Here is a 15289-nt window from a genome sequence, read left to right as displayed (position 1 = left end):
ACTGAGCTAACCCGATCTCGATTACTTAAAGGTAATAGGTTTTTTTCGCGCCTCAAAAATAAAACCCATCTATATACGCGTTCAGAGTGTAAAATTATCCCGTCTTGGGCCTCCTGGTTCAAAACCGATTAACCATTTCATCTGCGCTTCGAATTAAGTCATTTCGCATTCGCAAAAGAAAAACAAAGATGAATGGGTACATACTGGTTTAATAATTAAAAACAACAACCAAAATAATGCATGGGAAATGACTGAATGTACATATTTCTAATAATATTGATTATCTGAAGCGTGTGACGTCACTGATTCGAGAGTATGACGTCATATTCGCAGACTGTAACATAAATGGCGTAAAATTCCGCCAAAAATCGCGAGGTACCAGATAGATCGGACGAGATAGAAAAATATAGTACTGGGTATTATGTGAGATATCCCTGTCCGTGGTGCGAGAAATTATTGTGTATAGTAACAAGTTTTAACAGTAACAAAGTATGACGATTACTACCAGGCTAATATTCTCTAAATGTCTTATCTTTTCTTGTCTTTATCCAGAGTAAGTTTCATAATGTCGGAAATATCGCCCTTACGAACTGTCGTGGCCTAGGCCAAATGTCGGAAATACCGCCCGCCCAAAATGTCGTGGTCTAGGCCAAATGTCGGAAATATCGCCCACACCAACTGTCGTGGCCTAGGCCAAATGTCGGAAATATCGCCCGCACCAACTGTCGTGGCCTAGGTCAAATGTCGGAAATAACGCCCGCCCGAACTGCCGTGGCCTTGGCCAAATGTCGGAAATATTGCCCGCCCCAACTGTCGGAAATATTGTCCTAAAACTATTATTAGACGTTTAAGAGGTCTAGATATAAAAAAACGATAAAAATCATACCCTATATGGTACTATATACGAGAAGGGTGGCAAGCCCTTAGACTCAAAGGATCCTTTTTAACCTACCCACTTTTAGCGGCTATAAAAACATATTTCTATCACATCTTCATACAATCGGTTACTACAGTTGGAAAGAGCGATAATTTTCCTTTCAAAATCATCCTAAACATCTATACAAAGTGCCTTCATTAAGACGATTTAAGCCCAATTATAACAAACATTACTCCAGATTGAAAATCATGTAATTGAAATTCATACTGTCGGTGTGGCCGATATAATACGCATGAGAAAGGCCTCCGTAGTCTTGTTTCATATAATGCGAATATTTTTTTCGCGAAGATCTGCAAATTAATTGAACGCAATGACTAGATATTCACAGCTCAGTTTACTTGGAGAAATCCAGAAAACATTTGCATAAAAGATATATGAAACAATCGGCGTTAAAGTCCGTGTTAGACGAGTATTATTTTATCGTATCTGAAGATCCATCACGCGGAATGGGAATAAATAATTACAAAGTATAAAAAGGTGAATTTCAAATGATTATTATAATCATTTATATTTTTCTGGTGTTAATTATTTACTTAAGAACACCTTTCAAATTGTTCCCGGTGGCAATTAGCATAATGAGTATAATATGACTGACGGCAAGGTCTCTTAAAGGGCACAACCAGATGTTTTAATAATCATCAATTATGCAATGTTAAAAAGTCCGAAATATGGAAATAACAGGGCCCAATTTTCTGTTTATTTGTTATTCATAAATTAACACCCTATCCTTGTCCCAAAACCCCTATTTTAGAAAGGAAAATCCACATAAGAGAAAAAAAGTTTTTTTTTATATTTCTGTAACAGATATTCCGTTTTTGGTCAGCTGATCATATTGGAAGGTGGTCTTTCACTTGAACGCTTGCAAATAAAGAGCAATAGCACTAAGCTTCTGTCGGATGATAATTACGTTCGTTGGCTCATAAAAGCGTTTGAACCGTTTCATTATATAATGAGCTGACTTCAAAGCATCGCATTAACGCTAATGGAAATCTTTACAGTAGGGAAAAACATGGTGGCCACAAACTGAAGCTGTCAATGTGTAGGATTGAATTTTAAAGATTGTGCTTGTTTGTTTTAAAATTTTCATATATGTGTTACCTTAGAAGTGCTTCGCACTTCGTGCCCGAAGGTCACGATAGGCTGCGCCCTTCTAATTATATACGTATGTTCGCAATGTTGTGCGAGAGGCACTTCTTGATATGTTCAAGGAAAGCTATAGTAGAGTGGTATAGGGAAAAATCATGCATTTTTATACAAGCATGAAACTTCATGAAATTTGACATGCGAGTAGCCTAGACTACCAAAACAATATTTAAACCAGGAGCCATTGCAAAATGTACTTACTTCCGATTTATTTAAAGATGCCTGCCATATCCGTAGGTAAAACTTAACAAAGTAATGAAATAGCATACTGCAAATCTCCATATAAACATGAAACTTGGCATGTTCGTAGCCAAGACTACCAAAATAATATCAATAGCGGGAGCCTTTGAAAAATGACCTACTTGCGGTAATTTCAACATGGCCGCCATTTTGGTAGGTAGAACTTAACGAAGTAATGAAAAAAACATGCTGCATATCTCAATAAAACATGAAACTTAGCTTGTTCGTAGCCAAGACTACCAAAATAATATTAAAAGCGGGAGCCTTTGAAAATCATGACCTACTTCCTGCAATTCCAACATGGCCGCCGTTTAAATAGGTAGGTAAACTATAACAAAGTAATGAAATATACATGCTGCATATCTCATTAAAAAGGCATGAAACTTGGCATGATCGTAGCCAAGACTACCAAAATAATATTAAAATAGGGAGCCATTGCAAAATATGCCTTCTTCCGGTTTTTTCAAGATGACCACCATTTATGTAGGCGAAACTTAGAGAAATAACGATTTTAACAGACTGCACGTTTTGATTAAAACATAAAATATTAGCATGTGAGTAGCCAATACATTCAAAAACGTTTTAAAGCGGGAGCCACTGAAACAAGTATCTACTTCCGGTTATCTCAAGATGGCCGCCTTATTACCAGTTAAACAGTATAGTAATCATTACAAAAACACATATGATTTGTATCTTAAACACAGTATTTTCATTAAAATGATGTGAATAGTTTTTATCAGAGGCACAACTTACATGTATGGGTAGAATTAATTCATTATTTTATTCCATTTCCGATATTTAAAAAAATGGCGCCTATGTGTAAATCGAAATATGGATACAAGGAAATGTTGAAGTAATTACTCACATAACAATAGTAAATTACATATAATGGAGAACAAAGAAATAAATAGATAACAGACACCCATTTCCGGTCGCTTCTTTACAGCATTTGGTGGTAATATCGAAAGGTCATAGTAAATTTAAAATGATACATAATGTATTTCATTGAAACGAGTTTGATAGTTATTAAAAAAAACGTCGTTTTCAGTGTTCATTTGCACTAATTATCTTACAAAGAAAACTATAGCCCGTTTTTGCAGATTACAAGACTTATATTACAGAGCTAGCTCCGAAAAACGTTTGAACGACCACCCGTTTGCGGGTAGGTTTCAATATGTATATTTTTAATATTCAATCGTTTTGTTGTTAGTCATTTTATGGATGATTCTTCATTATTTATATAAGCAGTCACTTTTTACAGTAAATGAATGCAGTTAAATCCATCCTTAAAATGTAGATACAATTTTGTCCAATCTTTTGGTATTATTTTTTCTCTTTTTCTTTACTGGATACGATTGCACGTCGAGGGTTCGTTCTTTTTTTTTGTGTGTGGGGGGACTAAAAGGATTTAGGTTTTCCACTCTTCAACCGGAAGGAATTTTTTATTTTTTTGACTATGATATATATAATATATTTCAATAATCTTTGGACTTTGGGTGCAATTCAATTTGATCGTAAAACAATTGTCTACGAAATCTATTTTTTCTTAAGTAATAACTTGAACCCATATTGACTGTGAATGGCAAACATTCCTTTTCGAGATCAATTGAATTTGTGTTTATCTACAATCTTTACAATAAACTACACCTTTCTGATTCAAGTGGTGTGATTGCATTAGTTGTAGTGTTGGATATAAATATTATTTATGGACGAAATAATGGAGTTCCATGCAAAATTATGATGTATGAGACAAATTTACTTTTTGGGATCAAATGGTGTATGGGGGGGGTTGCAATGAAAAGGGGATGATTCAACATCTTTCTTGATAATATTGGTACTGTTATCTTTTATATCTAATGTTAGATATTATGACTTCGTTTTTTTTGAAAGTTGGTGTTAAATGGATAGCTTTTGAATTATTTATAGTGCTAGAATAACCATTTACTCGAATAAAAACTCTAATTTGTAGATCTAACGTATACGTATGTATTTTGCCGTATACATAGTATAGTACTGGGCAGGTACCTTGTGTAGCCAGCGGACTACCACTTCACAAAAGGACCACGTTGTCACATAGTTATCTCTGCTACCGTTCGACACTACCCCGTATATCACGACCTATAAACAACCAATGTGCGCTAAAAAGACTACGTTGGGTGGGGTACTTTATTTTTCATTTCATACAAGCATTGATTGTTGACCGTAGGACTCTGCATTTTTTCTTTTTACAAAGGATATTTAGAAAGCAGCCACTGCGAACAATTCTGTTTAACGCTTATTTGATTGTAATCCATCAGCTTCACTTGTCCCCGGAATACCTTGTCTAAATGACATTTTTTTTCAAAATTAATGTCTCCCACGGAGAAGAAAGTTCAATGAAACGTTAACAAATTGTTTGAGTATTTATATGGGCTTGGGCTGGATTTGTATTAGCACCATTTTCAATGCAACAAACTTTGAGTTACGATTTAGGGGTGTCGTTGTGGGTAGGAGGGCATGGTATTGTTTTGGGGACTAAAATCATTTGAAGATCAGATTCAAAGGGGAGAGGGGATTCGTGGGGTTTGACTTTTCGTCGAGGTATAATTTATCTATCTTGCGGGGATCGGGATTCTATGATTTATCAACTTATGATCTTCTACAATATATGAAGAAGGATTCTGGTAAGACTGTGCAATACAGTTTGTTGGGTTTTAGGTTCATTTTAAGCAATGGCAGGTTAAGTAAAGTTTTTATTATAGTTACTTTTTACATTATATTTGTAACTGTTGTGCTAAAAAGACCTAAAAATTGTCATGGATTATCTATTCTATATTTTTTCATACGATTGTTACGTAAAGTATTCCTAGCATATTTCCAAGTTTCTTGGTGATTCCACACTTAAGTGTTCTTGGTCCGGAAGAGTAAGTTACTCGCCATAACCCCTTTTTGCCCACCAATTTTGATATGTTTGTGGTTTTCAAGTTGAATGGAGTAAGACCCTGACACATAGGGCCGGGATCTTGTAAAATGATCAAATACAACATTCAATGAGTTCAGATCCTGTGATACTTAAAAGGATGTGTTCATCAAATAAGGGGAATTCGAACAATGTATCCATTTGTTGCCACTGCTAACGAATGAATTCTCGTAGATTTTGGGTCAAATACAACTTATGGGAAATGAAGGTGTGTTTATGCATACAAGATAAGTTTTGAGGCATATATTTAAATTCCTGGTAGAATCAAAGGCTTTTACAAAATGCGGTATTAGGAGTAATCCAGGGATATTTTCGCTAGGGGTGTTTTATGGTTGTTTTGTAAAATTTTGGAATTCACTTATGATAGATAATTTGAGTATAATACGACGGAGTTTCTTTTAATCTACGGTGTAAGAATTGTAATACAGCCTCCAATTCTTTACATATAATTTAGAGATTTACCTTCCTTGGTAGCAGGACGATCATACCTTGGCGTTGAGCATAATTGGACAACTTTCCATTTTTATATGTTTGATTAAACGGTCATTAATTATTTAAACCTATTTACATCAGACCAAAGCAATTTATAAATTCTACGTGGTTAAATGTAATCCATTGTCCAGGCAGACTTATTATACTTCATATAGGGGGATTTTAGATATTCTGATAATTTATTTCACCTTCAAGTTTCTTCTGCTTCAAGAGATAGTTGGGTAATTGAATGGATGTAGGGGGATTGTCAAAAATTAAAAGTGATAAGATGTGTTGGTAATTCGTATTTTATTAAGGCTACTAGAATAACGATTTTTCGGGGTAAATACAGTTTTTTGATTCATGTAAGGATGCTCCACCGTTGACAGTTGGTACGTTTTTTCACTATCAAAAAAAGGAGCAGTCGATTTAGTATTGTACTTCTTGCGTTACAAAAGTGAATTACTTTATACCATTATGGAGGGAAAGGGTTTTTGAGCTTCATAATCTGAAAAAATCTAGTCGGCCCTCTATCCTACATGGAATGACAGTGCTGCATTTGCGGGTCATGATCAGATACTCGCGCACCAATAATTGTATTGATGGCCTGTCGTTAATGCTTCTGTCGGCGGTGGCTGCAGGCTTTGAGGGTATGGGTTTAGGGAAAGTATACTTCTTTAGCAAAGAATCTTTCACAGTTTTGGAAGTAGTTTCTCCTGTTAATGTCTTTTTATTAATTCTACTGTTACCAAGATTTTATAGTTTGATGCTTACGATCCTTCCAGTGATTTTTGATTCATAATCTATTCCTTCATTTTGCTCTACTCTAATTAAGTCTCAGTTCATTTTCATCATCCTTAATGACCCATAGTATTTCATTCCTGATTTTAAAGTTTTATCAACGTTTTTCTAAAGTTTTTTTTCTTCCTTTTTAATTAAGTCTCATTTTTCCCAGTACTAACCTTGATGTCTGTGAGGTTGGGGGGGGAAGAACGTCGTGACGAATTGCGATTAAAGCATATTCCCATGTACTTCCCTGAATAAGACTTTTAAATGATATCTGTTAACAATTTAACAGGAAGTACACGCACAATATACTTGATATATGTCTGTCATACATTTGTACAACATGCTTCAAGTTGCCATCAATGTATCAATCATCTTTAAAAACAATATCCTCAAAAAACAAAATATTTACATGTGGTTTTACTTTCATTCCACCTTTTACTGACCATGATGGCGGCCATAATAAAAATAACGGAAGTAGGTACTTTTATCAAAAATTGCAATGTATTATTTCATAACTTCTGCGAGCATTGCTTACGAAGATTCTAGTTATTTTTGCTTACATAAATGAACGCTATCTTGAAAAATACCGGAAGTAGGTAATTTTTTCAGTGGCACCCGATTTCAATCTTATTTGGATTGACTTGGCTACTAACAAGCCTATTTTTATGTTTTAATAAACACGTTCAGCGTGTTATTTCGTTACTTCTCTAAGCTTCACATACAAAAATGGCGGCCATGTTGAAAAATACCGGAAGTAGATACCCTTTTCAATGGTTTTCTGTTTAATTCCTATTTATGATTGTCTTGGTTATAATGCCAAGTTCCATGCTTTTATCAAAAGACGCAGCTTGTTATTTTATTAGTTTTCTTAGTTTCACCACGAAAATGGCGGCTTCTTGAAAAATACCGGAAGTAGGCATTTTTTGCGATGGCTCCCGCCGTTATTCTCTTTTAAATAGTCATAACTTTCGTGCTTGTATCATAAAAACGCACGATTTCCCCATTTTTTGGCCATATGCTGCTCTACTATTAATGAAAGCAGAATAAATGAAACTTCTTATCATAAATATTTCCTCTATTTCAGTATGGAATATGCAACCATTTTTTTATCTTCACAGACATACCGGTGGTGAAGGTTGAGTCTACGGATGTGACTGTAACAGCTGATGATGACGTCACATTGACGTGCACCGCGACCGGAAACCCAGCCCCGACAGCTGTTTACTGGCAAGTCAAGGTCAGTGGTGGGCAGGACAAGCTGATTGTGGTTGATGGTACTAACTACTCAGGCGGGACTATAGTCGACCCTTCTTTGACGATTATCAACATGACGACAGACGATAGTGCCATGTACATCTGTAGGGCCAACAACAGTATCGGAACCGGAAGTAGTGAATACGTCACTCTAGTCGTACAAGGTGTGTGAAGATATTATAGATTTTTGTCAGGATTGATGGTTTAGGAAGGTGCTAATACGATGGTAACCCTATCCTCTCGATACTCCAGGGGTTACTATCACTGACGATATATACATTCTGTAAAGCTGAATGCAAATATAATTCGCAAAGAAGGTCTCTGGAGAGTTATGACTGGTCAGTTGTATTTTCCTGACTGCCTTCAGTTTTATTATGAGATAGTCATGGAATGGATATAACGACGGTGATAGTAACCCCTGGAGTATCGAGGATGGGCGGTAACCTTGCTGCAATAAACTTTATATTAATAAAATTTGTTACCTGTAAGTGATCGAGATCGGGTTATCTCAGTCGAGGGCTAAGATTTTGTAAAATAATTCCAACCGATGCGTTAGCCGTGAATGAGATAACCCGATCTCGGTTACTTAAAAGAAATGGGTTTTTTTCGCGCCTCAAAAATAAAACCCATCTATATACGCGTTCAGAGTGTAAAATTAACCCGTCTTGGGCCTCCTGGTTCAAAACCGATTAACCATATCATCTGGGCTTCGAATTTAGTCATTTCGCATTCGCAAAATAAAAACAAAGGTCATTAGGTAAAATGTATATACTGTTTTAATAATTAAAAACAACAACCAAAACAATGCATGGAAAATGACTGAATATACACATTTCTAATAATATTGATAATCTGAAGCGTGTGACGTCACCATTTCGAGAGTATGACTTCACATGCGCGAACTGTAACATAAATGGCGTAAAATTCCGCCAAAAAACGCAACGTACCAGACAGTTCGGACGAGATAGAAAAATCTAGCACTTGGTATCATGTGAGATATCCCTGTCCGAGGTGCGAGAAATTATTGTGAATAGTAACAGGTTTTAACGGTAACAAAGTCGGACGATCACTACCAGGCTGATATTCCTAACTGTCTTATCTTTTCTTGTCTTTATTCAGAGTAAGTTGCATAATGTCGGAAATATCGCCCATCCGAACTGTCGTGGCCTAGGCCAAATGTCGGAAATATCGCCCGCACCAACTGTCGTGGCCTAGGCCAAATGTCGGAAATAACGCCCGCCCGAACTGCCGTGGCCTAGGCCAAATGTCGGAAATATCGCCCGCACCAACTGTCGTGGCCTAGGTCAAATGTCGGAAATAAGGCCCGCCCGAACTGTCGTGGCCTTGGCCAAATGTCGGAAATATTGCCCGCCCCAACTGTCGGAAATATTGTCCTAAAACTATTTTTAGACGTTTAAGAGGTCTAGATATAAAAAAACGATAAAAATCATACCCTATATGGTACTATATACGAGAAGGGTGGCAAGCCCTTAGACTCAAAGGATCCTTTTTAACCTACCCACTTTTAGCGGCTATAAAAACATATTTCTATCACATCTTCATACAATTGGTTACTACAGTTGGAAAGAGCGATAATTTTCCTTTCAAAATCATCCTAAACATCTATACAAAGTGCCTTCATTAAGACGATTTAAGCCCAATTATAACAAACATTACTCCAGATTAAAAATCATGTAATTGAAATTCATACTGTCGGTGTGGCCGATATAATGCGCATGAGAAAGGCCTCCGTAGTCTTGTTTCATATAATGCGAATATTTTTTTCGCGAAGATCTGCAAATCAATTGAACGCAATGACTAGATATTCACAGCTCAGTTTACTTGGAGAAATCAAGAAAGCATTTGCATAAAAGATATATGAAACAATCGTCGTTAAAGTCCGTGTTAGACGAGTATTATTTTATCGTATCTGAAGATCCATCACGCGGAATGGGAATAAATAATTACAAAGTATAAAAAGGTGAATTTCAAATGATTATTATAATCATTTATATTTTTCTGGTGTTAATTATTTACTTAAGAACACTTTCAAATTGTTCTCGGTGGCAATTAGCATAATGAGTATAATATGACTGACGGCAAGGTCTTAAAGGGCGCAACCAGATGTTTTAATAATCATCAACTATGCAATGTTAAAAAGTCCGAAATATGGAAATAACAGGGCCCAATTTTCTGTTTATTCGTTATTCATATATTAACACCCTATCCTTGTCCCAAAACCCCTATTTTAGAAAGGAAAATCCACATAAGAGAAAAAAAGTTTTTTTTTAATATTTCTGTAACAGATATTCCGTTTTTGGTTAGCTGATTATATTGGAAGGTGGTCTATCACTTGAACGCTTGCAAATAAAGAGCAATAGCACTGAGCTTCTGCCGGAGCTTCAAAGCATCGCATTCACGCTAATGGAAATCTTTACAGTAGGAAAAACATGGTGGCCACAAACTGAAGCTGTCAATGTGTAGGATTGAATTTTAAAGATTGTGCTTGTTTTTTTTTTAAATTTTCATGTATGTGTTACCTTAGAAGTGCTTCGCACTTCGTGCCCGAAGGGCACGATAGGCTGCGCCCTTCTAATTATATACTTATGTTCGCAACGTTGTGCAAGAGGCATTTCTTGATATGTTTAATGAAATCTATGGTAGAGCGGCATAGGGAAAAATCATGCATTTTTTATACAAGCATGGAACTTCATGAAATTTGAAATGCGAGTAGCCTAGACTACAAAAGCAATATTTAAACCAGAAGCCATTGAAAAATGTGATGAAATAGCATGCTGCAAATCTCATTAAAACATGAAACTTGGCATGTTCGTAGCCAAGACTACCAAAATAATATCAAAAGCGGGAGCCTTTGAAAAATGACCTACTTCCGGTAGTTCCAACATGGCCGCCGTTTTGGTAGGTAGAACGTAACAAAGTAATGAAATAACATGCTGCATATCTCATTAAAACATGAAACTTGGCATGTTCGTAGCCAAGACTACCAAATAATATTAAAATGGGGAGCCATTGCAAAATATGCCTTCTTCCGGTTTTTTCAAGGTGACCGCCATTTACGTAGGCGAAACCTAGAGAAATAACGATCTAACAAACTGCACGTTTTGATTAAAACATAAAATATTGACATGTCATTAGCCAATACATTCAAAAAAAGATTTAAAGCGGGAGCCACTGAAACAAGTATCTTCTTCCGGTTATCTCAAGATGGCCGCCTTATCACCAGTTAAACAGTACAGTAATCATTACAAAAACACATATGATTTGTATTTTAAACACAGTATTTTCATAAAAATCATATGTATAGTTTTTGTCAGAGACACAACTTACATATATGGGTAAAATCAATTCATTATTTTATTTCATTTCCGGTATTTTTAAAATGGCGCCTATGTGAAAATCGAAATATGAATACAAAGAAATGTTGAAGTTTTTACTCACATAACAATAGTAAATTACATATAATGGAGAACAAAGAAATAAATAGATAACATACACCCGGTCGCTTCTTTACAGCATTTGGTTGTAATATCGAAAGGTCATAGTACATTTAAAATGATACATTATGTATTTCATTGATATGAGTTTGATGGTTATTAAAAAACCCTTCGTTTTCAGTGTTCATTTGCACTAATTATCTTACAAAAAACTATTCCGTTGTTAAGCTTCGCCATTTAGCCACTGAGGTTTGCTTTATTGTAGTTCATTGAGTAGATACATTTGGTTATTAAATCATCATATTGCAAAACCTGAAGTGCATGGTTGTTTCGTAAAAATGAAAGACAGATAATGGTTTTTTCTTGATTTTCTTACTTCTATCAATATCATTTTCACATTAAGTTTCGTGATGAATTGCGATTCAATCATATTGCAATGCACCTTCCTGAATATGACTTTTAAATGATTATGTGAACATTTTAACCGGAAGTACACGCACAATATACTTGATATATGTCTGTCATATATGTGTACAATATGCTTCAAGTTGCCATCAATATATCAATCATCCTTAAAAACAATATCCTCAAAAACAACATATTTACCTGTGGTTTTACTTTCATTCCACCTTTTACTGACCATGATGGCGGCCATAATAAAAATACCGGAAGTAGGTACTTTTATCAAAAATTGCAATGTATTATTTCATAACTTCTGCGAGCATTGCTTACGAAGATTCTAGTTATTTTTGCTTACATAAATGAACGCTATCTTGAAAAATACCGGAAGTAGGTAATTTTTTCAGTGGCACCCGATTTCTATCTTATTTGGATTGACTTGGCTACTAACAAGCCCTATTTTTATGTTTTAATCAACACGTTCGGCGTGTTATTTCGTTACTTCTCTAAGCTTCACATACAAAAATGGCGGCCATGTTGAAAAATACCGGAAGTAGATACCCTTTTCAATGGTTTTCTGTTTAATTCCTATTTATGGTTGTCTTGGTTACTCCAATGCCAAGTTCTATGCTTTTATCAAAAGACGCAGCTTGTTATTTTATTAGTTTTCTTAGTTTCACCACGAAAATGGCGGTTTCTTGAAAAATACCGGAAGTAGGCTTTTTTTGCAATGGCTCCCGCCGTTATTCTCTTCGTGCTCGTATCATAAAAATGCACGATTTTCCCATTTTTTGGCCATATGCTGCTCTACTATTAATGAAAGTAGAATAAATGAAACTTCGTATCACAATTATTTTTCCCTATTTCAGTATGAAATATGCAACCATTCTTTTATCTTCACAGACATACCGGTGGTGACGGTTGACTCTACGGATGTGACTGTAACAGCTGATGATGACGTCACATTGACGTGTACCGCGACCGGAAACCCAGCGCCGACAGCTGTTTACTGGCAAGTCAAGGTCAGTGGTGAACAGGACAAGCTGATTGTGGTTGATGGTACTAACTACTCAGGCGTGACTATAGACAATCCTTCTCTGACGATAATCAACGTGACGACAGACAACAGTGCCATGTACATATGTAGGGCCAACAACAGTATCGGAACCGGAAGTAGTGAATATGTTACGTTGGACGTGCAATGTAAGTACATTATGCAGAATGATCTTTATCTTCAATCCATGCTTGTATTTTAATGAAGGGAATAACACGTAACACGAAAAATTGGAACATTAGGGCAATGTAAAGGAGATAACCATCGTAAGTCTGTGTGTCAGATAACTAACAATAATAGTACACCCTCTCCTGTCGTAGGCCTATTTTGTTTATCAAATTATAATGGATCATACGGTTATCGTATTTGTTTTCCCAATAAAATTGACCGTTACAATCATGCAATAATTTAAAATATAATGAAACATGCAATCTCTCTATTACATACCCGTACCATATAAAGCAAAATGACCAACATCAGACTGATAGCTTTTGCTCTCTCATCAAGGTAATTGTCTGATCAGCATTTAACGTCAACTTCAGCATAGATCTTTTGCATCAACATAAAGCTACACATGTATATGCATAATGCAGGGCTAGCTATTTATTTCTTACATTCTTGTTTTATAAATTTTTTTTAAATTTTTTAAATCATTTTCATTTTTACAGACAATACAGACAAGGACAATTTAACATCATAAATACAAAAACAAAAGTATTTCATTTTATCAATTTTACATGACATTCACATTTATACTTTACACACCTTCATCTGTGTATGATGTGCTACCAACAACAGGAAATCTCCATAGACGGGACCTTGTTGAAACACCAGACCTGCCTCTGTGTAGACAGAGAGGAACTCTCCAGCACATACTCACCTCCTGTCTTGTGGCCTTATCACAGGGGAGATATACGTGGCACCACAACCAAGTCCGAAGGGAGCTGGCTGATGTTTTGGAGAAAGAACGGAAGAACGTCAGGTCCAGTCAACCAAAGCCCAAGCAGACGCAGATAAGGTTTATGAGGGAAGGTGAACCATTGACATCTGAGAAATCAACCGGAATTATCAGCAAGGCAGGGGATTAAAAGCTGGAGGTAGATCTCAACCAGAGATTAACTTTTCCGGATGTTAATCCCACCTACCTCATGACTGGATACCAGGAACAAAGAAAGTCACATTATCTAACTAATATTGAAAAGGAAAGGTGTAGTGAAGCACATGGGCGAAGTATAAGGCACTGCTGACAGAATGCAGGGAGCAGGGCTGGCACACATGGAACTACCCTGTTGAGGTTGGATGCAGAGGCTTCCCCGCACAGTTTGTGTGGAGAATGATATCAGTGAAGAGGATGGCTAAGGCAGCAGAACGATCTTCATGCTGGGTATGGATGAAGAAGGACACCAGTAGCTGGACACCAATCACCAAAGCGCAGTGACTGATCATCACTGTGAAACCTCCACCCAGCCCCATCCTGAGAGTGTACCGATAAGGGGTCATGGGACAATGCTATTATCGTGAAAATTTGACTCTCGAAATACCAATAGTTGTTCGAATGACATGTAAGGCAGATCGCAATCGTATTATCTTTTCACCTTTAAACATGCTGAACATCACATCAGGAATATATTTTTCATATTATAAATAAATATTAAACGTTAATGTGTGTCTGTTTAGATGTGCCAGTGATGATGGTGGATCCTCAGGATGTGATAGTAGTGGCGGGCGACAACGTAACGTTGTTCTGTAACGCCACCGGAAATCCAGCCCCGACAGCTGTTTACTGGCAGGTCAAGGTCAGTGGTGGACAGGACAAGCTGATTGTGGTTGATGGTACTAACTACTCAGGCGGGACTATAGTCGACCCTTCTCTGACGATTATCAACGTGACGACAGACGATAGTGCCATGTACATCTGTGGGGCCAACAACAGTATCGGAACCGGAAGTAGTGAATACGTCACTCTAGTCGTACAAGGTGTGTGAAGATATTATAGATTTTTGTCAGATTTGATGGTTTAGGAAGGTGCTAATACGATGGTAACCCTATCCTCGATACTCCAGGGGTTACTATCACTGACGATATATACACTCTGTAAAGCTGAATGCAAATATAATTCGCAAAGAAGGTCTCTGGAGAGTTATGACTGGTCAGTTGTATTTTCCTGACTGCCTTCAGTTTTATTATGAGATAGTCATGGAATGGATATAACGACGGTGATAGTAACCCCTGGAGTATCGAGGATGGGCGGTAACCTTGCTGCAATAAACTTTATATTAATAAAATTTGTTACCTGTAAGTGATCGAGATCGGGTTATCTCAGTCGAGGGCTAAGATTTTGTAAAATAATTCCAACCGATGCGTTAGCCGTGAATGAGATAACCCGATCTCGGTTACTTAAAGGAAATAGGTTTTTTTCGCGCCTCAAAAATAAAACCCATCTATATACGCATTCAGAGCGTAAAATTATCCCGCCTTTGCCCTCCTGGTTCAAAACCGATTAACCATATCATCTGCGCTTCGAATTAAGTCATTTCGCATTCGTAAAATAAAAACAAAGATCATTAGGTACATACTGTTTTAATTAT

The 15289-nt window shown here is 36.5% G+C and overlaps 1 protein-coding gene across 4 annotated transcripts in view; it reads left to right on the top strand.

Moving 5' to 3' along the window:
• Window positions 1-15289, top strand: part of LOC138309056 (uncharacterized) — a 224345-nt gene that overhangs the window by 11044 nt on the left and 198012 nt on the right. For 3 of the 4 annotated variants that reach the window (XM_069250182.1, XM_069250181.1, XM_069250179.1), the window contains exons 7-9: window positions 7658-7957; window positions 12551-12850; window positions 14379-14678. In XM_069250182.1, the coding sequence (XP_069106283.1) occupies window positions 7658-7957; window positions 12551-12850; window positions 14379-14678 (900 nt within the window). The remainder of the gene's footprint in view (window positions 1-7657; window positions 7958-12550; window positions 12851-14378; window positions 14679-15289) is intronic. The other variant, XM_069250180.1, reaches the window with a different exon arrangement.

Source organism: Argopecten irradians, chromosome 15 (assembly GCF_041381155.1).
Source record: "Argopecten irradians isolate NY chromosome 15, Ai_NY, whole genome shotgun sequence".
In the NCBI taxonomy this organism is placed as follows: domain Eukaryota; kingdom Metazoa; phylum Mollusca; class Bivalvia; order Pectinida; family Pectinidae; genus Argopecten; species Argopecten irradians.
This window is presented reverse-complemented; position numbering and strand designations above follow the sequence as displayed.